Source organism: Chelmon rostratus, chromosome 2 (assembly GCF_017976325.1).
Source record: "Chelmon rostratus isolate fCheRos1 chromosome 2, fCheRos1.pri, whole genome shotgun sequence".
Lineage (NCBI taxonomy): Eukaryota > Metazoa > Chordata > Actinopteri > Chaetodontiformes > Chaetodontidae > Chelmon > Chelmon rostratus.
Genome location: NC_055659.1, coordinates 8,824,009 through 8,847,840, shown reverse-complemented (window position 1 = coordinate 8,847,840; position 23,832 = coordinate 8,824,009). Strand labels below are relative to the sequence as shown.

General features: G+C 43.7%; 1 protein-coding gene across 1 annotated transcript; it reads left to right on the top strand.

Annotated features, from left to right (window-relative positions):
- The first annotated feature begins 5,178 nt into the window (after positions 1-5,178).
- On the top strand, positions 5,179-6,675 carry LOC121617531 (potassium voltage-gated channel subfamily A member 2). The gene has a single exon (XM_041952727.1). It carries the CDS (start codon positions 5,179-5,181, stop codon positions 6,673-6,675), a length of 1,497 nt encoding a protein of 498 aa, XP_041808661.1.
- The last annotated feature ends 17,157 nt before the right edge of the window (positions 6,676-23,832 follow it).

The following is a 23,832-nucleotide window of genomic DNA, read 5'->3' as shown; positions in this document are numbered from 1 at the left end:
TTTGTGTACCTAAGCCACTCTTTCTATTTATTGCCTCCACTTTCCGAGCTGGGTCCTGTAGGTGTATGTGTAACCTGGCCTCTTTTGCAGGGCACCTCAGTTTCCCCTCTCCTGAGCAGTGATACTGGAATGACTCATCTCCCAGAGGGTTAAATAAATTGAGTTTCAGGGGCGATGCATTGAAAAAAAAAGTGTTTAGCAGCAAGGTTGTGGGATTGCTACATACCCCCAGGATTAAACAGCACGGTAGAAAATAGAAAATTGTCAGAATATATAGGATGAGATCATTTTACCATAAGATTCTCATCAAATATGGTGATGATTTCACCATTCATTAACTCACTAATGAGGAAGTGTACCCAGGAGTGAGTTGCATCATCATATCTAGAAGCAGAAACTCTGAGCATGATATTCAGAGTTCATCTGTTCCATCTTATTGCATGATGTTGGCCTGAGTCCTGAAGTTGAATCACTCTGGAATTTGGACCTTTTGTTTGCAGCCTTTTTCATACCGTGTGTGTGTGTGTGTGTGTGTGTGTGTGTGTGTGTGTGTGTGTGTGTGTGTGTGTGTGTGTGTGTGTGTGTGTGTGTGTGTGTGTGTGTGTGTGTGTGTGTGTGTGTGTGTGTGTGTGTGTGTGTGTGGGAAACCTGTGGCTGCTGCAATGCAGTATCAAGGAGTGAGGAGGTACAAGAGACCTCCAGTGTTGGTAGAAAGAGCAGTGCAGTCCAGGGGCTGGGGCAAACTGACGCTGACACTTTGAAACACATGTACATGTGAGTCACTTGTGGACTGCGGGTACTGCTAATTTTGCAGTGATTTTCTCGTGTTCTTCTAGCATCCGATGTTTTAAAACAAAAAATTGATAAAGAATACCAAAGAGGGCAAACATACTAAACAGACGTTTGTCCGCTACATGTCCTTCATAGGGCTGAGTGCTGGACAAGGAGAAAAGGTATATTAAAGGCCTTAATTAGCCATATTTGTTTAAAGCACACGCCAGTTTCATCCTGAAAGAATCTTTATTCATCTGGAAAAAGTAAAAATGCCTTTGATGGAGATTGAAACAGTCTGTAACAGCGAGTGTTGACAAGTCAGATTTGAAGTCTTGTTTGTTTATTCTTTGTTAACGTCAGTCAGAACTGTTGTTCTGCACCATTTCTCAGACAGCAGTGAGCATTTGAGAACTTTATTCTGTTCAATAAAAAAAGGGGTTTTGTAGAAAATGTGATCATATTTCTCGAAGTTATTGAAACAAAGTGTAGTTGTGGCTGTCGTATCAAAATTCACTTATCACATCAGTGCTAGCCGTGTCAGGTTGAACCTATTTGGGGGTCTGGTGCATACATGTGCGTTTGCCTCCTACTGACCCCCCTCAAAAATGAAAGATGGCAAAAGGTAAGGCTTTGCCAGGCTTACAATGTTCTTGGTGGAAGAGTTCTTGCTTGTGTTTCGACAACATCCAACATTTTAGAAGTTAAGCTTCTTTTGTAGAAGAACATATTCATTTATCTCAAAGTTTTGTAAGAAGCATATTTTTTCTGTTGCACTAAAATTAAAGAGATTATTTGCTGGTGAAAAGTTCAGATAGGATTGGTCAAGCAGCTTTTTTTTATTAACATAAGGAATTTGCATCCTCCTCTTTGTGTATGATTAGATGACAATAAACCTAAATGTTCGATCCTTAAAATGAATAAAAACAACAGCAGAGTGCAGAGAGACCTGTCATTCAACTCAGGGCTCAGTGATAATGATGCTTCAGTCTCTCAAAACCTCAAGTTCATTTTCTGTTGTTCCTGTGCCAAAAAAGCATCCGATGGAGACGAGGAACAGCCCCGAAATCAATACCTCTTGGAAGCAAACTCATCGTCGCCACCTTCATCGGGCAATTTACACAGCCGCCTGTTTTCACGTCCCCATATGATTGAAACACGCACAGCCTTTAGAGGGCTGGGACCCTTCGCTTTTAATTAAAGCGAGCCAGCTAATGCAAAGTGAGCTGAGCTTTAGAGCCTGCATTAACGGTCTTTGTAATGGGCCCCCGGCTCATAAATAATGGCTGTGCTGTCATGAGGAACCTGGGAAAGCCATTAAGAGATAGTGAGAGGTATCCGCATGTGTGACAGCAGGCAGGCAGACTGACAGAAGGGACGAGGCTGGGGGCCGGGATGCTCTCGGGTCTGCCAGGAGTAACCTTGGCAAAGCCGAGTCCCACACAAATCATTCCGCTGGCCTCTCACCCCCCCCCCCAGTTTCTCCTCATTCACCTCCTCCCCCTTCACAGCCAAGGGATTCCCGCTGACCTTTGGCCTCTCTGGAAGTCACTTCTGGCCACGGTGCTTTCATTCCCGGCTCCAGAATTGATAGCGGGCACAGGACTCACTATTGATCAGTTTGTTCTTTGTTCTGAATATAGCTGGGCACGATGATGGAGGGTTTGCTCTATTTTGGTCACCCTCATATCTATAATTAATGAAGCTTGTTGCAAGAAAAGGTTACAAATATAACCGTTGTAACAAGAAATGCAAGGCAGAAAGTGACTTCACAATAGTTGTTGCAGCTCCGGGCGCTCATAATTTCAACCATAAAGCTCAGAAAAGACGTCGGAATGAGAAAGACGTCTCCTCAAACAGGCAGATTGTTTGTGGGGGAAGTCTTTTCCAAAATAGTAGCAGCACTCTAATCTACTGTCACAGTAAGGCCATCAGTTACTGTACTTGTGAGGTAAAATACTTCTCACGTGTTCATTCATCCCTATAATAGCCTAATCTTACTAGAATAAAATAAAAGACACAAACCGGGCTGCACAAAATGCTTTTTTTTGCAGATAAATCAGCCCACTGCGGTTTTAAAAAATGAAACCAGCCCACAGCAATGCTGCTGAACAATGTCGGAGATGTGTACCCCTTTAAATTGCCCACACTGCAGATAAGGTAAGGAGTGGTAGGCTACAGTGCGCATGGAGAGCGCCTTTTTTCGCCCTCGCCTTCTCTCCATCACCAGCGCGTCTCTTGGTATGCACAGCAGTGTCCGAATGCAGGTTTGACGAAGCTTCATACAGCAGCCCAGCGGTCACTGGTGCTGACTGCACAAATATTACACCCCAAAATCTTCCTGTCTCCTAGCCTCTCACTTCCTGCCGAGCCGAGACCATCAGAGGACCAATAAAGGCCGCTTCATATTTACGTGGGTGTGTGGGGCTCTGGCTCAGTGTAATTGCATAATCTCGGAGCCCACTACGGAGGGCGATTCTTTCACGCACGTCGTTTCAAGTCAGCGTCTGAGGACGCTGCTCGGCTCACCACGGAGGCTATTAGGGGAGCCACAGAACTGTCTCCGTGCGCTCGGCTCTGCCTGAGCACATCCGCAGCTCAGACGCCGGACTCCAGCCGAGATGCTGTCCTATGTGGCGCGTGCACGCCTAAATGAGACACGCACGTGTAAATTGGGCGGCTGACGCATGAGCGGCGGCTTTATTCTCATCCTGAAGTGAAAAGAGGACTCATTATTGCCGCATGCATCCCAGAACTGACTAATTATTAAATCTTGGTAATAAGATTTTCTTTTTTTCTTTTTTTTTAAGCTCTCTCCCTCCTCCACGCCTTGCTGCCCCCTCCCTCCCCGTGCAGATGTTGCCTCTCTGAGCACCTTATCAGGAGCGTTTACCTTTGCGGCTGTCTGCAGCCCCGCGGCTCGCCACACAGTCACAGTGGCGTGGAGGGGAACGGCGGAGGTAGATCATTCTGCTGATCCCAGCACCTTTGGTTATTAAGGGAAGCACCACCACCACCACCACCTCCTCGATCGGTCCCCCCCTCCCTCTTCGCCAATCGCCATCCCACGACAGCCTACCCGGAGGAAAGGAGTCGGGGTGGGGAGAGCGCGGACACACCCGCACATACTGTACCCGGTGAACACGGCGAGGATGCTGCAGACAACATGAGGTGAATACCATCGGCTGCCCTTAACTGGAAATTCTTTTTTTTTTTTTTTTTTTTACCCACTGAAGACCTGACTGTCGCAGCTGGTTGTCGGTACCAGTGTCCAGCAGGAGCATCAACTCGCATCAGATATGAAAAAGATGTCTGCAGGTATGTATGAAATCAAGATAGAGCAGCTTAGGCGTATTGTCATCTCTTGATTTCGGTCTTGTATGTTTTGGAGTCTTGGCATTTTGTAGCTGATGCACTGATTTGCACTTAGCTGGAAACGTGATAATAGGGAGTAAACCTGCAGTTATACATTTGTTGTATGAGGGTTTTATTTTGCAGAACTGTGCTCCCACTCTGTGAGTGGAGATGATGCAGACAAGAGATACAGTTTTTCTCTTGGAACCTATTTCCTTCTATGGATAAATTATTTATAGATGTTTTTGAATATTTCAGAGACGGGCACCATTTCAAGACTAAAACACTCCAACGAAACTAAGCTGAAGTCAGTTAATATGAGGCGTTTGCTGTGTTTGTTTGGTGCGGCAGTAAATCTTAAAAGCGTCTCGCACATTTGTGTTTAGACTGCAGTGCTTTTCTATGATATTCCAGACAGGATGCTGTCTGTATGAATTTGGTGCCTGCTGCATTGCCAAATTCATGCATGGCTTCACTGCAAAAGGTAGTCCCATTCATTTCAGTGGATACTGTCCATTGCAGCAGATCAGTGTCCTAATTTATGAGCTTCTGTACGTTTTATATGGCAGTTAGCCCCTGAGTTTACCTGCATTGAAGCAATTTATATGCAAGACGGGTGGTTTATTTGCATATTAATTTGCTCAGGTCAGGAGCAGCAGTGTCAGCCTCAAGTTTTCTTGAGCTGATTCATTGTTGTATCGACTGCCTTCTCACGACAGTATAACTTTACATAACTCATATCTTATGACTGATTCGGGGGTGTCTTCATCTTCATCTATTTTCAGCTGTTTACTCTTCAAGACAAAGCAAATTCCTGTCATCTCTGGACTAAAAGGCAGAAGTATTGAGTGCTGAATCATGTCTCAGGTGTACCTGACCTTGTTGTCTGTCTGTGCTTTATCTGTCCTACATGCAGTCAGAACCTAGGTGACATCCTGTGGCCGTCAGGTCTTTACGGTGTTGAGCCCCCTCCCTCTCCTGGCCCCTGCCTGCAGTTCTCCAGACTGCAGGACCCAGACTCACTGAAAGGTGCAGGCCCCCTCCCCCTGCAGAATGACTGTTGCCACAGGCGACCCCTCTGACGAGGCGGCTGCACACCCGGGGCACCCGCAGGACTACGACCCGGAGGCCGACCATGAGTGTTGTGAGAGGGTGGTCATCAACATCTCAGGACTGCGCTTTGAGACTCAACTCAAAACCCTCTCCCAGTTTCCAGAGACTCTGCTGGGGGACCCCAAAAAGCGGATGCGGTACTTTGACCCGCTGAGGAACGAGTACTTTTTCGACAGGAACAGACCCAGCTTTGACGCCATATTGTATTATTACCAATCAGGGGGGCGGCTAAGAAGGCCGGTCAACGTCACCCTTGATATTTTCTCAGAGGAGATCCGCTTCTACGAGCTGGGCGAGGAGGCCATCGAGATGTTCAGAGAAGACGAGGGTTTCATCAAGGAGGAGGAGCGGCCTCTTCCTGATAACGAGTTTCAGAGACAGGTGTGGCTGCTGTTCGAGTACCCAGAGAGCTCAGGTCCTGCTAGGATTATCGCCATAATCTCTGTCATGGTCATCCTGATATCTATAGTCAGTTTCTGCCTGGAGACCCTCCCCATTTTCCGCAACGATGATGACGATATGCACAAGTCTCACGCGAAAGTCTTTTCGCCTGAGACCAACACCACAATCATCAGCTACACATCCACCTACTTCACCGACCCCTTCTTTATCCTGGAGACTCTCTGCATTATATGGTTCTCCTTTGAGTTTCTAGTGCGCTTCTTCGCCTGCCCCAGCAAAGCAGGCTTTTTTGGTAACATAATGAACATTATTGATATTGTCGCTATCATCCCTTACTTCATCACTCTTGGCACAGAGCTGGCAGACAGGCCAGAGGATGGTCAAGCGGGTCAGCAAGCCATGTCTTTAGCCATTCTCAGGGTCATCCGCTTGGTGCGAGTCTTCAGAATTTTCAAGCTCTCACGTCACTCCAAGGGGCTTCAGATTTTGGGTCAGACCCTGAAAGCCAGCATGAGAGAGCTCGGCCTGCTCATCTTCTTCCTCTTCATAGGGGTCATCCTGTTCTCGAGCGCCGTCTACTTTGCCGAAGCAGACGAGCCCGAGTCGCAGTTCGAAAGCATCCCGGATGCGTTTTGGTGGGCTGTGGTGTCCATGACGACAGTCGGCTATGGTGATATGGTCCCAACTACGATTGGCGGCAAGATCGTGGGCTCCCTCTGCGCCATTGCAGGTGTGCTCACCATTGCCTTGCCCGTGCCTGTCATTGTGTCCAACTTCAACTACTTCTATCACCGCGAGACTGAAGGCGAGGAACAGGCGCAGTACCTGCAGGTCAACGTGCCCAAAGCCGATTCAGCCGAGGAGCTGAAGAAGAGCCGCAGCGGCTCCACCATCAGTAAATCGGACTATATGGAGATCCAGGAGGCTGTGAACAACAGCAACGAGGACTTTCAGGAGGAGAACCTTAAGACGGCCAACTGCACGCTGGCCAACACAAACTATGTAAACATCACCAAAATGCTCACAGACGTGTAGTCATCTGCTGTTTTCTTCCCCGTCGCGCCGGGAAATGTGGAGCTGAGCAACTGGACGGGACAGGTGTGCAGCCTCCCACCTCACGTGTGCTGGAAAAATCAAGGCAATAGATTTCAGGATGTTCATGATGATAGACAGTGAAAAAAAAAAAGACAAAGACCATCAGCTCACTCCGCGCTCATCCTGTCTTCACTCCTCACAACTTGCCCTTAACTGTCAGAGTGAATTTTCAAATTTTGCATTTCTGCATGGAGTTGGCTTTGTCTGTGTGGCTGTTTAAAAAAAAAAAAGAAGAAGAAAAAAGATAATAATAACAATACTTAAAGTTTCCCTGCTCACAACAGTAGCCAAGAGTAGTGCACAACCAGAAAAGAAAAAATGGAGAAACACAGCAAGAAAAAAATTATGTATCGCTTTCAAAAAGAAAAAAAAAGGCAACACAACAAAAGCCCGGCTTTAGTCCCCCGTCCCCTGGTCCCTCATTTCCCAAGGCACACTGCTCTGCCATGCGCTTTCCGAAGAGCCCTACTCGCGCACTACATATGCTGCTTCCCGGAGCCAATGAAACAAAACTGTCTTATGCTTCACCATTTAGAAATAAGAGGATGTGTGAGCATAAAGCAAGCCCACTCCTGCGCTGGTATGGCCTGTGGGTGACTCGCGACGAGGTTGGTGGTTAAGTACACCACGTTATTTCAAGGATGAATGACAGCCATCGGCGCTAAGCTTATGGTTCGACACCTTTTTTTTTTCCCAGCAGGCATCAGTATCTGATGAATGACTGAGAATGGCCTTGACTTTTCACTGCTTTGGTCTTACATGTACTGTATGTATTGCAATGCAAGCTTCCCCCCTTCCATTCACCCAAAACTGGTCTTACTGCAGAGCTTTGAGGACAACTTGAATGTTTCTTCTTGTTTTGTTTGTTTTTCACAGTTTCTCACACACACACACACACACAGGCACGCACACACACACACACACGGTACTTATTCATATAGATAGGTAGGTTAACTGTGACTTAACTGATAGCCGGTAGGTAGGTGCTGTAGTAAACATAGTCAGTAGATAATTGCATGACATTTTTATCTGAATGAGAATTTCCACTTGTTTCTCGACTGCCACTTGCTTCATCACGCCACTGTATATTTGTCTGTACACTGCCTTCTATACGAATCCACACTTTTAAAAGGATGCCTGCGGGTAGCTGTTACAAGAACCTAAAGCTGTATGTTAGAGGATTTCTTAAGGAATAATCATACGGCCAAATCCTGCACTTAACAGGATGCGGCCTCCTCGTCAATATCAACATTCCACGTAGAGGTCATTGCCATTAAACTTTTGCCAGGTCGCCGTAAGCGTACCGCAGCTGAGCTGTGATTACAGGCGCAACCTCACACTCTAGTTTTGGACATTAACCCCAGTTGCGGGTGTGATAGACTTGCAGTGCTGTCTTTTTCACAGGTTTGTCACATGATCACGTCCTCATGATCAAAATAGCAACTTTTAAGGACTGGAATAAAGCTTCCCCCCGAACTGCCTTTTATCTGGGTTTACGCTACTCTCCTAGTGTTGCATGACCTCAAAAACATTCCTAGAAGCATGCATTTAAGCTCAAAGAAGAAGCTTCTGAGACTAAAAAAAAAGTATAATTATTACGATAGACATATTTATTTCCTATATATATAAATATAAAATATATGTATACAGACAGTACACATATTCAGTACACATATACTTTTATCGGAGAATTAAAAAACTTTAAATAGCAATGTTTAAGAGAAAGCGAGAGCCTTTCCACAATGCGCAGATCATTGCCATGTTTTTATTTTTAATGATGATGATTATTAGTCCGAGCACTGTTTCTATGTTCTCCTGTTTCAGAGCCTGTTCAGAGTGCCAAAGACACACTCTTACTCGCCCTTTCAAAAGCATTGTCTTTGCTGGTGAGTTCTCCAGCAAACCTCGCGCACGTCCTGAATTTAAACACAAAAAGTTTGCTTCACTTGTTTCCAAACTGCCTTCTGTGAAGTAGCTGTTGAAAGGCAGGGCATTGTTCAAAGCTGAATCTTGTGACAGAAAGCTTTTCATTGGCGTTAAATTGTTCAGAATTTAAATGGAGTCTGGCTGTCCTCTGAGAAGTCTTTGATGCCAGAAGCTCAATCTGTCTTTAAAAGTTGGCATCAAATGTGAATTAGGTTCTGATTCTAGGATTGTGTCCAGCTGAGATTTTCCACTGTTCGCTCAACACTGCCAAGGTAACAGTCAAAGGCAGTAACGTCAATATGGGAAGTGATAATTAGCAGCAGTGTAGCAGATATTGGCTAACCTAGGGGTCCTCTGACTTCACTCCCTGGTCTCTTGCCTTTCTTCATCTTTTCACAGATGTCTTAGGTAATTAGAAAGGTGATGGATTTGGAAAAGGTCTGTAGCAAGAACTGTCTAAATGAATTCTGTCATGCCAGGATGTACATCTTTATTCTTAGGGTTTCATTCTGCTCACTACAGTCTTTAACCTGCAGTAGCAAAATGTTTTTACGCCATCGCTGCCAATATGTGCTCAGGATGCCTCGTCCAACTGCCTGACATGAGGCTTCTGACGTCGTCTCTCTGTCCAGGTCCGCGTCTGCTTTCATGTATCTCGATTGTATCTCGGGACTTTTAGAGAATTTTAGTAAATAGACTGGAGCGGTTATATTTGTTGCTTTCCCAAGAGTAGCATAAAGGTGGATTGAGATAACTCGAGGTAAAACCAGATTAAATAGTTGTTTAGCAATATTCCCATAATCCTTTGGTGGAGGGGTCTGTGTGGAGAACATAGATGTTTATTTAAAGGAATTAACCTTTATGGTCCTCCACAGTCCAACCAGGATCTTATTGATCATCAGCTGAGTATTGATGCGGGTGTGTTGATGCACAGCGATGTAGGAGTTGTCTGTGCGAGTGTGCGTATGTGAGTACATGAGAGAGCGAGAGAGAGAGAGAGAGAGCAAACCACTGAATGTCAGTGTCTTAGCCTGCTTGTACAGCTGCATTTATGCAACAGCCATTTGCATATATGTATATGTAGAAAAAGAACAAACATTCACAGTCTGACCAAAAATATTTGTCTATGCATGCAAAGCATTGTATCTTCTTGTCTTCATTACATTTGTTTTGGACGGATGTTTATGATAGATGTTCCGGGCACTTGCGACATTTATCTGTTCTGTTTGAAATTGGGCACATTACTGTACCTCAGCCAAATTCACTGTAGCAACTCATATACTGGAGTTCACAATGTGACGGTTATTTCTGCTTAAAGCACAAAGACGAGTAGAATCATCCTCATCTGTACATCCGCAGATTTAATCTGTAAAATGTTTTTATTCAGCGGAAACAAAGTCAATTAAAATGATCTTGTATTGCTTTATAGGGAGCACCACAGCCTCTAAAAATATCCACTCTCACCTGCTGAGGGACCCACCAGCAAATCCACTCCATGAGAAGGGTGCCCAACAGTGAATACACTGAGAAATCTATGCAGAGAATGATTATTAGCTGGTAGTTGAGAAGGTTTAAGTACAATTTTTTTGTGTTTTCTCCGACACCATTTACACGTTGATCCCAGGAGCTGGCGGCGCGTTTGAAACGACCCTTTAAGCTCAAGAGACACACTTTGCAATATTCTGCTGCTGCACGTCAATCACTCACGCGTTAGCTGAATGTGAATATGAGCTGTCTGAGCGTCGGGTTTGTTTGAACTGCGGCGCCAGCTCTTTGAGACGAGGCTCCTCCTTAAAAAAAAAAAAAAAAAAAAAATCATACATACAGGAAACAAGATGATCAATATGCAATCTGTATACATGTGTGTGTTTGAGAGTGGACCTTTTGTTTTTTTCTGACCCCCAGAGCCTGATAGTGTGGCATCCTCTGAAACAATATGTACAGTTGTTCGCCCCCGTCCTCCCCCGTGTCATAGAGGCCTGAAAACATCCATCAACGTTGGTACAGTGGATAATGGATTTTCTTTCTATGAAATGAAATGTGACAGAATAATGTAAATAATAACCAATGGATGATGGAGCAGAAACCATGTACTATATACTGTATTTGACATCTGGATTTAAAATGTAGTATTATCTGCACTTTACAAGACAAAAGGACAATCTATGGACAAGAAAAACATGTGAAATTAAAAAAATGCATATAATCCTTCCAAATGATCATAACCCTAACAAAGTAATATCAATAATGAAGCCAATAATAATTCAACTGAAACTGTGTTCAGTGTGTTTATTGCGTGTCTTTGCTGTACCTTTTTTTGTGTGTTTAAAAATAATGTGATTTCTGTTGGCATCGGGTGCGAAAGAAGCGGCTGAAAATATGTGAGGTGTTTTTTTTCTGTTTTGTTTTTGTTTGTTTTTTTCAAATGTTCATCCAGCCTGTTTCCCCTCACATCACATTGTTCGCAAGGTATTTAGTCAGCAAATGATTCGAGCAGCTAATTTTAGCTGAAGAGCATCTGTGCTGATACAGAACGCCATGAATCGATCACAGGCCTCTTTGTTGTTATTCTTAGGACAGCTAGTCTTTGTAGCCACGGGCAGCGTGGAGGACATTTTCAAACGCCTCCTGGTATCTTCAGCTTCCTCACTCCCTTTAAGTGCACAGTATATGCTCCCTGCAGTTTAAAAGAGAGAGCAGGGTGTTCTATTAATAGCCTTTTTGTTGAAGAAAGAGATAGGAGGTGGAGGAGGAGGAGGAACGTGAGCAGAGGAGGAGACAAATAGAAGGGTGGAAAGGAGAAGGCTGAGGAGGAAAAAGGCAAAATCCTCCACAGTGAACTTTTCATGGCAGTACAGTCCTGACATCCATGTGTAACAAGCCACAACAGAAAAATGACTTTTTTGTTCCTATAGATGCTTTTTGTTTGGGTGAAAATGGAGGTTTGTTTCTTTCAGATCTGTAAATTCTGCCACTGCAGTTTGAGCTAATACAAGCAAATGTACTATATCATTGTAATATTTCTCAGGTGATGTTATACTGCTGTGCTCTTGTGATGCACTCCTCCCCACCTGTCACATCTACACCTGCACAGTTTTTTCCAGAGGTGGCTACCGCGATCTGCTATCCTTAGTCCACTTGTGGTTTAACTACAGCTCTGCATTGCGAGCGGGAGCACTCGGGGCCTCTGTGCTGTAGCTACATCTCTGCTGTAGTCATTAGTCTTGCTTTGATCCAGCGATGCAGTGCAGCACTCTGCAGCTCGCTCTGCTGAAACCAGGGCAAACGGGGAGAGGCAGGCAGGATGGAGCAGCCCGACCAAGGACACAGGCAGCGGGGGCTCAGGCCTGCTGCAGGTGGCCACAGCGTTGTTGTTGTTGTTGTTGTTAGGGAGGAGTGTGTGTGGGTGTGTGTGCTGTTTGTCAGGGATGGTAGCATGCCCACAGGGGCACGGTTGAGCAGTCATACAGGCTTGCACTGTGCTTACCAGCTTGTAATTAGGAGACAAGCGCTGTGGGACTTGCTGCTAATCCAACAGGGCTGCCCTGGCGCCGGACCACACCCTGTAGGTGTTCAGCTTTTTACACTCATTAACTCCCTGCTCTGATATCAGCCAGGGATGGCTTTCTGTCATCACCTGAGATGCCCTGCAGCCGGTCCAGAAGAGAGGTTGAGTTGCTTCTTTAGCATACGGTAGCAGGAGCTGCGTTTCGGTTGTTTGGCTTGAAGTGAGGATTAAAACCATGGAGATAGATGTTCAGTTTTACATGGAACCTTGTTTGTGCAGTGATGAGGAAAAATGAAGAGGAAAGCATTACTGCCCTCTAGGGGTGTCATTGCAGAAATGACATGTCTGTACTTCACCTTCTCTCACAACAGTCCGTGAGTGAGACCAAGAAAGAAACCGCGTTGGAAGTGTTTGGATTCTTTGCCAATACAATAATCTAAAATACTTCATTACACGTAGAAGTGCAGGATTATTATCAACAAAAGCCAAGGTACTCAAATTCCAAACAACTCATGATGCAGAATAATGGCTCCCGTCAGTCATGTATCATTATATGCTACATTATTAGATTATTTATGATGCATCAATGTGTAAGTAGCATTTTACTGTTGCAGCTGATCAATGTGAAGCTCGTTTTAATCACCTCATACACAGTTCAATAGTTTAAGTCTAGTGGTTCTCAGCCCGGGGGGTCGACCCCCTCTAAAGCATAAATCCTGGGTGGGTGTGATGATTAACGGGAGGACTAAGAAGTTAAAACACACAAACCTACATTCAACATTTGTGCTTTCTCTACTCTGAAATGTCGTGGAGTTAGAGTGAGTATAAACTAACTTGCAATAGAAAAGCTTAGACAGACATTAGCTTCCACTGCGGCTTGAAATAAAAACAATCAGGAGATATTCAATAAATCCTACGCAGCTTTTCTTTGGTCTAATCAGTGAGTGAGTCTCTTCCTGTGGTGAGTCGAGTTGGGTTTCCAGACACAATAGGGCACATGTCCACGCCTGCTCCCTCCAGAGGCATATGGAGGATCAATACACTCACATTGTGTGATGGCCACACTGAGTGGGAATGAGAACAAATACTCTCACTCGTACACAGACACACACACCCTCCTCCACCCCTCTGGGTGACAAATGGGCAGGGTTAAAGTCAGCCAGCCATGGATCCCAGCATCCCAGGGGATGGTGAACCTGTCAGAGAGCACGCAGCACGACCGGACAGATGCTCCGGAGCTCATGAGAGCACACAAAACCAGGAGACATGAAGTAATATAAAGACCAAACCTGTACGGAAAGCGGAGAAAATCCTCTTTTACACAGCGACATGGTGGGCTGAGTAAACAAAGTGGGGAGAGGTCACAGGGAAACCAGTGATTATCAGGCTGCAGGACTCGCTAAGCTTCGCTGCCAGGTGTCGGTGTGATGTCACAGATCACAACGGCCTTCGTATCTGAGATGTGGAGGGCATGACAAACGCTGTGAGACACCTCTGTGGCAGAAGTGGGTTTAAGTGGGTTTGGCACCCCTGTGTCATCTGAGGCGACGGCATGTGGAGTTCAAACGATGCGAGTTCATGTTTAGGAGCTTCGAGCTGTTTGTGCCCCAAGGTTAGAGGGTTAGAGCGGAGAGATTTATGAATGAAAGGACAACAACAACAAGAGCAACCCCCCTTTGAGCTAAAGATGCTCCTGTTAGTGTGGAGCAGAGGAGTGTTAATGCTAATAAATCTACTTTAGAAAGGGTTTATAAGTTGGAAGGCTTTATTCATGGTTAAGAACTCAATAATTTGTATACATAAGTTATAAATAAGACCAACTTCTTCCTTCTGGCAGCTGTTTATCCTCCTCCAGCATTATACTTATCTTTTTAAATAGTTCTTCGATTCATCAGTTGTTCGCTGAAGAATAGAAAAAATATATACATATGGAGTAAAATCCATGTTTATTACCAACTCAATAATGTGCTAATGTGCAAAAATATGCTTATTTACTTTCTTGCCAAGAATTATTTGAGAAGATCAATACCACTCTCATATTTGCATGTTCTTTCATTATATGTGAAGCCAGGACACGGTTAGTTTAGCTTAGCATAAAGACTTAAAACAGGGGCTAGCTAGCAGGCGTTTCTGCTGGTTTACACTTAGATTTTTGTGTGGATTATACAAACAAGATGTAACTAGACATTAGAAGTGTTGATGAGCAGATTTTTGTAACTTTTGGACAGAGCCAGGCTGGCATTTTCCTCCCTAAGCTAAGCTAACCGGCTAATGGCTCCAGATATGACCAGGGTATCCTCTCATCTAACGCTAAGCAAGAAAGCACAAAAAGAGCATTTTCCAAAACATGTTTAGCCCTTTAACATTTCTAACTCAAGACAGAATAGCTTATTATAAGGAATAAAACTGACAAGTATTTATCAACACAAAGAAAAAACACCAGCCTTTTCATTTCTTACAAAATGCAACCCATTAGTTATAAGTTGGTGTTTAGTAACCAATAATAAAGCCACTACAACTAATGTGAAAAAGTGGTACCAAGTCTTAATGACTTCAGGCTATTTTTTCATTTTATTAACCATTTAAATCGTCTGATCTGAGCCGCCCTGGTCAAGAATGCAGCACCTAAAAGATTTATAAAAACACCACGACATGACCATAAAACAGTCAGAAATAGAAGCAATTCAGTGGATGTTTATGAAGCTGAGAGGAGATAAAGCCCCTGAAAGCACTGAAGAAAACACTTAAAATGACTGATATTAATGTGATGGCGATTCATGTAGCTATGACAGATTAAACAACAATTTAAACTTCAGATGAGTCAGAATTAACCCAGTGGATCTTTGATTGAGATCATTTCGCTTGATCCCTTGACTTAAGGTGAAAACTGCATCCTTGCTGCCGGCTACATCTGGTGGAGGCCTTTTTCCAACATGTCGACCCGTGAAAGAATGTCAGAGGCTTTAAATATCCTGTTCAAGTTAATATTTTATCATCATCTCAGTCCCAGGGCCTCTCCCCCTCTGCATCCCACTCCCAGCTCTGAGATTGTGCACAGAGCAGGAACAGGAAATGTGCGATGCCTCCACTGCTCTGCATTTTGTTTCGACCTACCAGCTGCTTTTTAACTTCCCTCCACCTTCTCCTCACTCGTGTATGCTGGCTGTGTGGCCAGTAATTTGGCTTCTTTCTTCTTATCAGTTCGGTAATGCATGTTCCCTTGTGAAACACCGGAATCATTTGGAGAAAATTAAATCTTGATGAAACGAGGACATTTAAATGTGCTTAATAAGCAGTCTAGTATAGAGAAATGACAACAGAATCAGCTCAGCAGAAGGAAGGGTCTCCGTCTGTGTGTGTGTGTGTGTGTGTGTGTGTGTGTGTGTGTTATTTGGAGCCTATTCATTATGTATGCAATGATCTCTTGGTGAGGAGCGAGCCACTCGCCTCAAACACGGCGTCGTCATCACTGTGCAGATGACGCTGCTTGTGCTCCTTTGCCCAAATACATTACAAAGATAGACGACTGGCTGCGCATGTGTGTGTGTTTATGGATGTGTGTGTCCAAGTCATCCTGGGATTAGAGGGAAACCTGCCCTAGAAAGGCTTAAAGGATAAGTCCAGTTAATTACAACTTCAATCTTAATATTCGTAGTTTTAACCATCAGTCATTTTAAATAACTGTGTGCTCACCAAGGGAATCTCTCAGATTTGGAAACAAGTCAGACAAGGCGAGAAACACAAGAAGATCCTACGTGTTTAACGTAGCAGCAGGTTAGCTAAACTGATTTGAAAATTGGACCATAAAACTGTCCGTTGGGAACATCCATTCATTTCCAGACCAACTTCCTGGTTGAACTTTGACCTGCATGCTTGCTGTAGTTGTGTGCACCTGCAGCTTCACTGAGCTATGAGGGATTATCGTCTAATTTAGAGATGCACCTCCAAAAAAGTACGCTGGATAATCTGGAAAATTGTTTACAAATTTTCTTATTACCTCATTAATCTATTCTTGCTCCATTGCTTTCAGGGGCACAATGTTATCAAAAGCAACAAAAAGATGGACAAAACTGCAAGAAAAACTACAATCTGAAAACACAGCACTGACATGCCACCACCTTATAAAGTTGTTATGGATGTTTAGTACACTCCTGCATACATGGAGTTAGATTAGCATGCATTAGGGCTGATTGGAGCTCATCTTGTAGCTCAGTTTTTGGCTCCTAAAGGGGGTACCAGCTAGTCTCTGACTGTGTCTGTCTGCTGTTTGGTGCTGGGCAGGTTTATAAAGGTTTTAGAAGTGAAACCATAAACTTTTGGGCCATGAAACCAAAAATATGAGGAGAAAGGTGTTAAAAGCCCCCTTAGAGCTGCAGAGCTGAATGATTATTCTTTACAGGTCTATTACCAAGACCGACTCATTTGACACTACGCATTTTCTACACTATTTAAAATGAAAAATATTGATTATTGCAGCTTTAACTTGCAATGCAGTTCAGTGTTTTCTATACAGTCTGAGCCTAAAATGAAATAATAAAAAGTAAATGTCTGTGTTATCATGTCAGAAACTGGAGCTGGTTGCTGCTGACATAATGGGGTTCCTGGGTGGAGCGCCCTTGTCAGGTGCAAGCAACGGGGAGGAGAGATACTGAAGTAGGTTTAGCAGCTTGCCTTCATTTATTATTCATGTTTGATCAAAGAGAGTGATCCAGTAGAAATCACTTGGTGGTGAACAAAGCCTTAATACAAGGAAAGGAATGATGCAAATATCATGTATGTTTAAACTATTTCTCCAAACTGCTACTTCTGCACAGAGGAGGAAAAAACATACATTTCAAACATACATGAAAGGTGTTCAGTGATTTATACACAGGCAGCTGAAAATATCTCATCAACAAACTACCATTAACCCATTTGTTTTTAGAAGATCCCTAGAAATGTGCAAGAAAACCATTACCATCACGTCTGCAGTCTTAAAGATTTATAGCTGCTCTATTTTCCCATGCCGCCACACCATGGCAACAATGGCCGACAACGCTCCGCTGGATAAGAAGACGCCCGGCGTTCAGAGTTGAATACCTGTCCGTCTGTCCCCAGTAACACGGCAGCAGCCGGGGCTTTTCAGCACCTCTGAGACACACATGCCGGGGTATCTGATTCCTGCATGTACCAATACATGGAGGCTACACGAGGCAACCAGAAACCTCACGAGGATTCAACACAAGGGTTTGGCGCAGAAATATTTTATAAGCCAAGACGAAATGTAGTTCCCGGAGAGCGAATCAGTAGTGAAGAATTGCACGATGTTGTGTTGGTTTTAGAGCTGCACTCTGGTGATGAGGCATGTGTTGGCCCTGAATTACGAGGGATGGCATTATGTGGGAGACAGATGCCGAATGTTAATTATCTTTATTAGAGATAAAAGAATTTGTTTAATGGATATTGGCCTGCCGGTGTCATCAACCACAAATGGCAGTTACCAGGACTAGTTACTCCTGGACTGTGGTAGCAATAGTCCTGCACTGAAGCTGGTTTTTAGCAGGCCTGATGTTCGTATTTAGCCTGTGAGTAAGCTAGTATTTGTTTGATAGCTCTAAACACAAAGTACAGCTGAGGCTACCTTTTGCAGGTATTATGTGTTGGACAAATTTAAATATTAAGTTAAAGAATTCTTAATAAATGAGAAAATTTTAAGTTAAATTTGCGACCTTTGGTTGCAAAATATCATTGTAATCCATGTTATTTATGTAGAGATTCAGTCTGGAGCAAAGTAAATTGCAGTCTACGAACTAAGTGGTGGACCAACCACCAGACGGGCATTGCGATGCTAGCGATGTGTCTGGAGCCAAATCGCTAGCATAGCTGCAAGTCATGGACAACCTTTGCACCACCAAATCAAATAAAAATCTCAGCGGGTAAAATACAGCGAGGCTGCATCTTTATCTTTGACCACGCAAAAACATCAATCTCATTGTTTGTTTCAACCCTCGCTGACTTTCAACAAAGACTAAATGGACAAGAGAGAGGGCAGAGAGGTGAGCACACAGAGAAAAACTGGCCTGTGACCAGTGAATCCTACGCACGAGTGTGAAATATGATCGAGAGCCAAGCAAGAGCACCTGGCAGGCAGACAGGCAGGTTCAGGACTTTACTAGCGATGAGAAAAATGAGCCCCGTGCTGCACAAACAGAACTTCACTTAAGTTTCTGGCTTGTTAAGCGACATCTATTGTCCTCATGTGAAGGTCCTGCAGATTTTACAGTCCCTAATAGAGTATAACAACAAGAGAATCATGTGTTTCCTCCACAAAAGCTGAAATAAAACACGAACAGGGGGCGCCGTGAGGCTGCGTTTATTCGTGTGACTGAATCGATTGAAAATGAGTTGTTGATCCAAACATCTGTCTTGTTTATGGAGTATTTAACTGTAACTGCCCTGCCTTCTGTCAAAACCTCATGGAGATTTACAGCCGCTCCTTAAGACTCTGCCACTGGATACTTAATCTAAGAGGATGTGTGAGTGAGTCTGGACAAGCTTCTTTCACCGCTGGATAACAAGGTAAATTCAACTCATGCTTCTCGTTTTAAAACAAATACAGTGTCATAATAATGCAGTGCTGTGAGCTAATGTTGTGTTAGTATTTGAATGAAATTAAAAAGGATTTTGGTGCATTACATTACACCCTTAAAATGTTTTTTTCTTATCTGATCATCGTAGTGGAATGTTAGAAATTTGCTGCTAAGACTCAATATGATGAATCTCACTGCTAATTTTTCACCACCATCATGTTTTGTACACTACAACAGGCCATATGGGAACATGAGGAGGAGGCTCAGTGTAACTCAGGAGGCTTTGGATGAGCTTGGAGCGCCTGCAGCCATGGAACTTCCCCATCCAACGGTGAGCAGTGTTCATTTCCAAATAGTGGGTGGTGTATGGCATTCATCCTCGCTGGGTGGTTGCTGGAAGGAAAATGATTCCTGTTAGTGCTTGTGACAGTGCTTTGAAGGAATTTACAGTGTATTATGAACTCAAAGCATCTGTCGGCTGACGCCGAAGGATGTTTTTGTGCACAAACAGCGGAGGACGTGCCGGGAAAAAAGGGAGGATGTTTGCAAAGGAAAACGTTATTTAATCAGTGAGTTTAAACCACTGAGGATTGCGGTGTTAAATGTTGTGGCTGCAGCCTGATTGGTTTGTTGTGAACGCTGGCGTCCTCCCCCTCCACCATGTCGGTCAAGGAGTCATCCAAGATTAGCACTTGTCTTTTGATTAGTGAGGCTGGAAACAATCCAGACATTTCAATTAAGTCTGTAGTATTTAGTCTGCGCTGTTCGTCTATGAGGGTGATTCTCCGGGCTGATCTCCTGTGTTGCATAATCTCCTTAGCGGAGTAACAGTCCTCAGAGTGAGCACAGGCGTCTCTATCAGCAACAAATCCTCAGCCCAAACACTGAGGGCAAGAATCCTCTCACAGAGGACAGAAAAGCTATTTTTAAAAACTATTATTCCATCAAAAATGTCCCAACAGACCGGCTAATTTTCCACTCAAATGTGTCTTTTGTTTATTGTTAGTCCTCCTGCATGTTTGACCTTCACTGTGCAGGTTTTGACACTGGAAGTCTGTTTGCACGTTCATCAGCTGGAGGGGGAAAGTTTCTCTCGCCTCACTTTCCATCTCAGTTTAAGACGTGCATGTACGAGGATTTTGTGACATAAACTAGTCTAGAAGTTGATCCTGGATCAATATGTGACTGGTCTGACGTGAAAACCTGAAACCTCCAGTACACATAGACTGAGGAGCGTTTCAGCGGAGACAGATTTTTCACTGAAGATTTTGAGATTTTGCTTTAGTGTTTTTATGTCTTAAAACATCTTTGGAGGGACTCTTTTTTTCTCTTTAAAGATATGTAACATGTGACCAGCTATGTTGCAATAAGGTTATTTACACACATGCCATTGTAGTGAACCATTTACCGTATTCTGTGAGTATTATGTTCGGTAACATGTTGTTAAAAGACTTGTAAAACTCGGGAGGTGTGACAGTAGGGAAGGTTTTTTCTGACCCTGCAGAGTTTGTCACATGAATTTTAGCATTGAATTTCTTCAGTTCGACATACATGCAACAAACTGAAGGGGTTAAAAGAGCTTTTATTTTTGTTGTTCCTGCCTTCTGCAGTTCCATCTAAATCTGCAAAATCTGGTCTGAATTCACATCGCTGAAGCAGAAACTGGGTGCTTTTGGGTGTTTTTAAAGAGCTCTTTGCTTGCCATTTGTGCCCTTTCAGTTGCCTTTAGGATTAAATCTCTTACACGATTGTATTAGAAACATTATTCATAATTTTCTAATCGTGGCATATTTTGTATTATCGGTCGTATGTTGGTTGTCACTGTTTTTGCAGCCTGTCGTGGCCAGGCCTTCCTGGCTAAATAAAATGCTCGACTCCAACAGGGGACATCACAGTTACATGGTCAGCTTCTTAAACCTTCAAGCCACCAGGACACCCATGAAATTCTAAACAGATTATTTTACATCAGTCTTTAAAACCTCTTATCACCATACTAAGTGAATCCACAAGGGATCCCGAACTTGTGGCCGATCACTGTCCCTGCAGGGGTTTGTGGGTCAGCTCGACTGAAAGCCAGTGACTCTGAATCCAGATGAACTTGTGGCACTCTGAGGGTTCAGATGAACATTACTTAACACTGTGTTTTTAGAGGCATGGGGGTTTATATACTGTAGCTGCTCTGCCCTTGTATGCTCCTGACCCAACCTTGTATGTTATTTGCAATGGGGAGAACCTCTGCCACAATATATAGGATTACTAGACTGGAATAACCAGCTGCCTTTACAACAGATATAAGATTACCAGGCTGGAATGTCTAATCCGATCCACCTGACATGCACTTTGAAATCCTGTCACCCTTAATGGATGAGCATATGGGCTTTTGAGATAGAATTACTTAGATCGTGTGCGCCAGATGAGTTGCCCCGTTTTTTTGTTACTCTGTCACTTCCCAACGCAGAGTTTGGAGCACTTCCATCCAAAAACTTCTACAGGTGATGGATCTAAAAAACGAACTGAGGGCAAGAGTCTGCACACTGGACTGAGAGCTCCCAGCAAATTTAATCACACCGACCTCCCCAAAGAAACGTATAGTTTATCCCTTATATTTACATGTATTGTTAGGCAGCGAAGAGGAAGTCAGGTGATGTGGGATGTAGAGCGATAAAATCTGTATACAGGGATGATGGATCAAACACAGGACTTTCACTTTATGTGTCCTGTGTTAAACCAGAAGTTATCACTGACTTATTGTAACAAGCGTACCTAAGATAACGTACATAACATACGTAACTTATAGTACGTACATAACTTAACTTAACGTAAACCCAAACCATGATCTTTTCCTGACCACGTAGTTTTGTTACCTGCAACTGGTAAACCTGTCGCTGGCTCTCTCAGACAGTCGTACACATTTTGGAGAATGTTCATATACAGTTTGCTGCTTTGGAAGTCATTGGCAAACAACCTATTCTGTCTTCAGGGTGTGAGCACATGTTGAATTTAATGTAACAGAGCAATGTTTCGGTATAACAGTTACCTTGGTCAGCCATCACAAAGCAGAACAAGTAATAGTCCATTCTGTTACGGTACCTGACCGACACGAGAATACCGTGTGGTGTCAAGGTACCTTTGTCAAAGACCCATGTGATTAAAAGAAGGATTATGAGAAAATTTTTTTATACATTTGTGTTAAAGCAGCTTTAACTGATATTTTCATAACAACAAATGTATCGAATGACAGTGTGAGAATATCGTGTAACGTGAGCGCCATGAGCAGAGAGTTATCACCTGGATCAGCAGCTCTCCTCTGTTTCACTGATCGTAAACTGAGTTTCAGCTCGTTCTGGCCCACGACTGCACAGTTTTGATTCACTCATTTCTTTCATTGTGTCATTTTTGGCCACAGCCGACAGCTGTCTTCAGAATTCTGCTTGCTCAGCACCGAACACCAAACTGCAGACGGATGCAGTCCAGAGAGAAGCTGGTGAACACAGTGGAGCATCTAGCAGCTAAAGAACAGATATTTCCCCTTTGGTAGAGACCAAAAACAGAGTTAAAGAGGGTGAATGTTGGACTTTGGACTTTATAATCCACTACATTTGTTTGACAGTTTTAGATTGTAGTTACTTACAGATTAAGAGTTTACATAGAAATGGTGTTGTGGTGCCTTTTAAGTCGCTGACCATGTAGTCACTAAGTCCCATGTTTGAGCCTGACAGGGGACTTTTGTTGCATGTCATCCCTCCTCTTCCTCCCCTCATTTCATCTATCAACTGTACCTGTTCAATAAAAGCCAAAGAGTCAGAAAAAAAACTAGCATTTACGCTGGAAATGTGTGATAAAATGTGATGCATTTTTGGATTTTGCTAATATTATTTATTAATTATTATTTATTTAAACAATGCACATTGATCAGCATTGCTATAAATAGGCCAAAATTGGCCAAAAGGCTGTTTTACATCAGTAGTCCCTAGACAGATGTTACAAAGTCAAGCTAAATAAAAATTCCAGACTATAAAACAGTATAAAGTTTTTGAAAGAGCTGAGAAACATGCAGAGCAAATAATAGAAAGAGGGGAGGATATTCATGTCTGTAAAAAACATTTTCAGGTACTAATTGAACTAAATAATACTTACATACTTTTGCCAAAGTAGCATTTTGAATGCAGGACTTTTACCTGCACTGAAGTATTTTCACAGTGTGGTGATACTACTTTTACTGAACAGCCTGAATTCTTCCTCTACTTGCGCTGAAGTTAGAGTTTAGAGTTACAGTTTGCACTAGGCAAATGTTGCTCTCCCCGTCGGGCGTCTGTGGCTCAAAGTCGAGCTCTATAATGTCATGCAGAGGCGTTTATACCTATGCAGCGTCAGTATAGTTCACACACAAGCATGCTGATGGAGGGATTGCTTTGTCAACACAGTCTGTTAACGGGTAAGGTGACAGTGTCATCGGGGGGAGGGCTGGGTGTATGGAGGGAGGGAGGGAGGAGGAGGGATGGATGATGGATCGAGGGCTGCGTAGAAGGACAGAGGGAGGGACGTTAGGGCGTGCTATCAGGAGTCCTGAGACGAGTGACACTGCAGTAGCTGCAGTCCATCTCACCCATTTACCTCCCCTTCCTCACTTTTACTGACATAAATCGTTTCGCAAGGGAATGGATTGATTATTTACCCTCTCAGTCTGACTCGTACGCTCTGTGATGGCCCCCTCACTGTCCATCTTCCTGTCTCTCTTTGCCGATAGCAAATTCTATTATGAGGTGTTTAAGTGGCAGGTCATGCCTCAGCTGACTGCGTCCTCAATGACATGTCCAGGACATTGCAGGATCACACAAGAAAAAGATCTCCGTGCGTGAAGCGCGTTCAGTCAGCTGAGTGATGCTTGTGTGTGCACATGCGTGTCCTTGCACCCCTATACTCCGTGTGCGAGGCGAAACCTGAATGTATATCTCAAGTACAAACGTGTGAGGTTTATATTCACTGATGCACATGTGCATAATGTTCGCGTGAGGAGACATAATGAGATTCCTGGAGGCGATGGTTTGCGATGATGTACAGCAAAGCGTAGGCTGTAAAGTCTTAAAACTGTTT

What these genes read in the sequence shown, in the direction of transcription:
- LOC121617531 (XM_041952727.1), top strand. Translation starts at nt 5,179, where the DNA reads ATGACTGTTGCCACAGGCGACCCCTCTGACGAGGCGGCTGCACACCCG.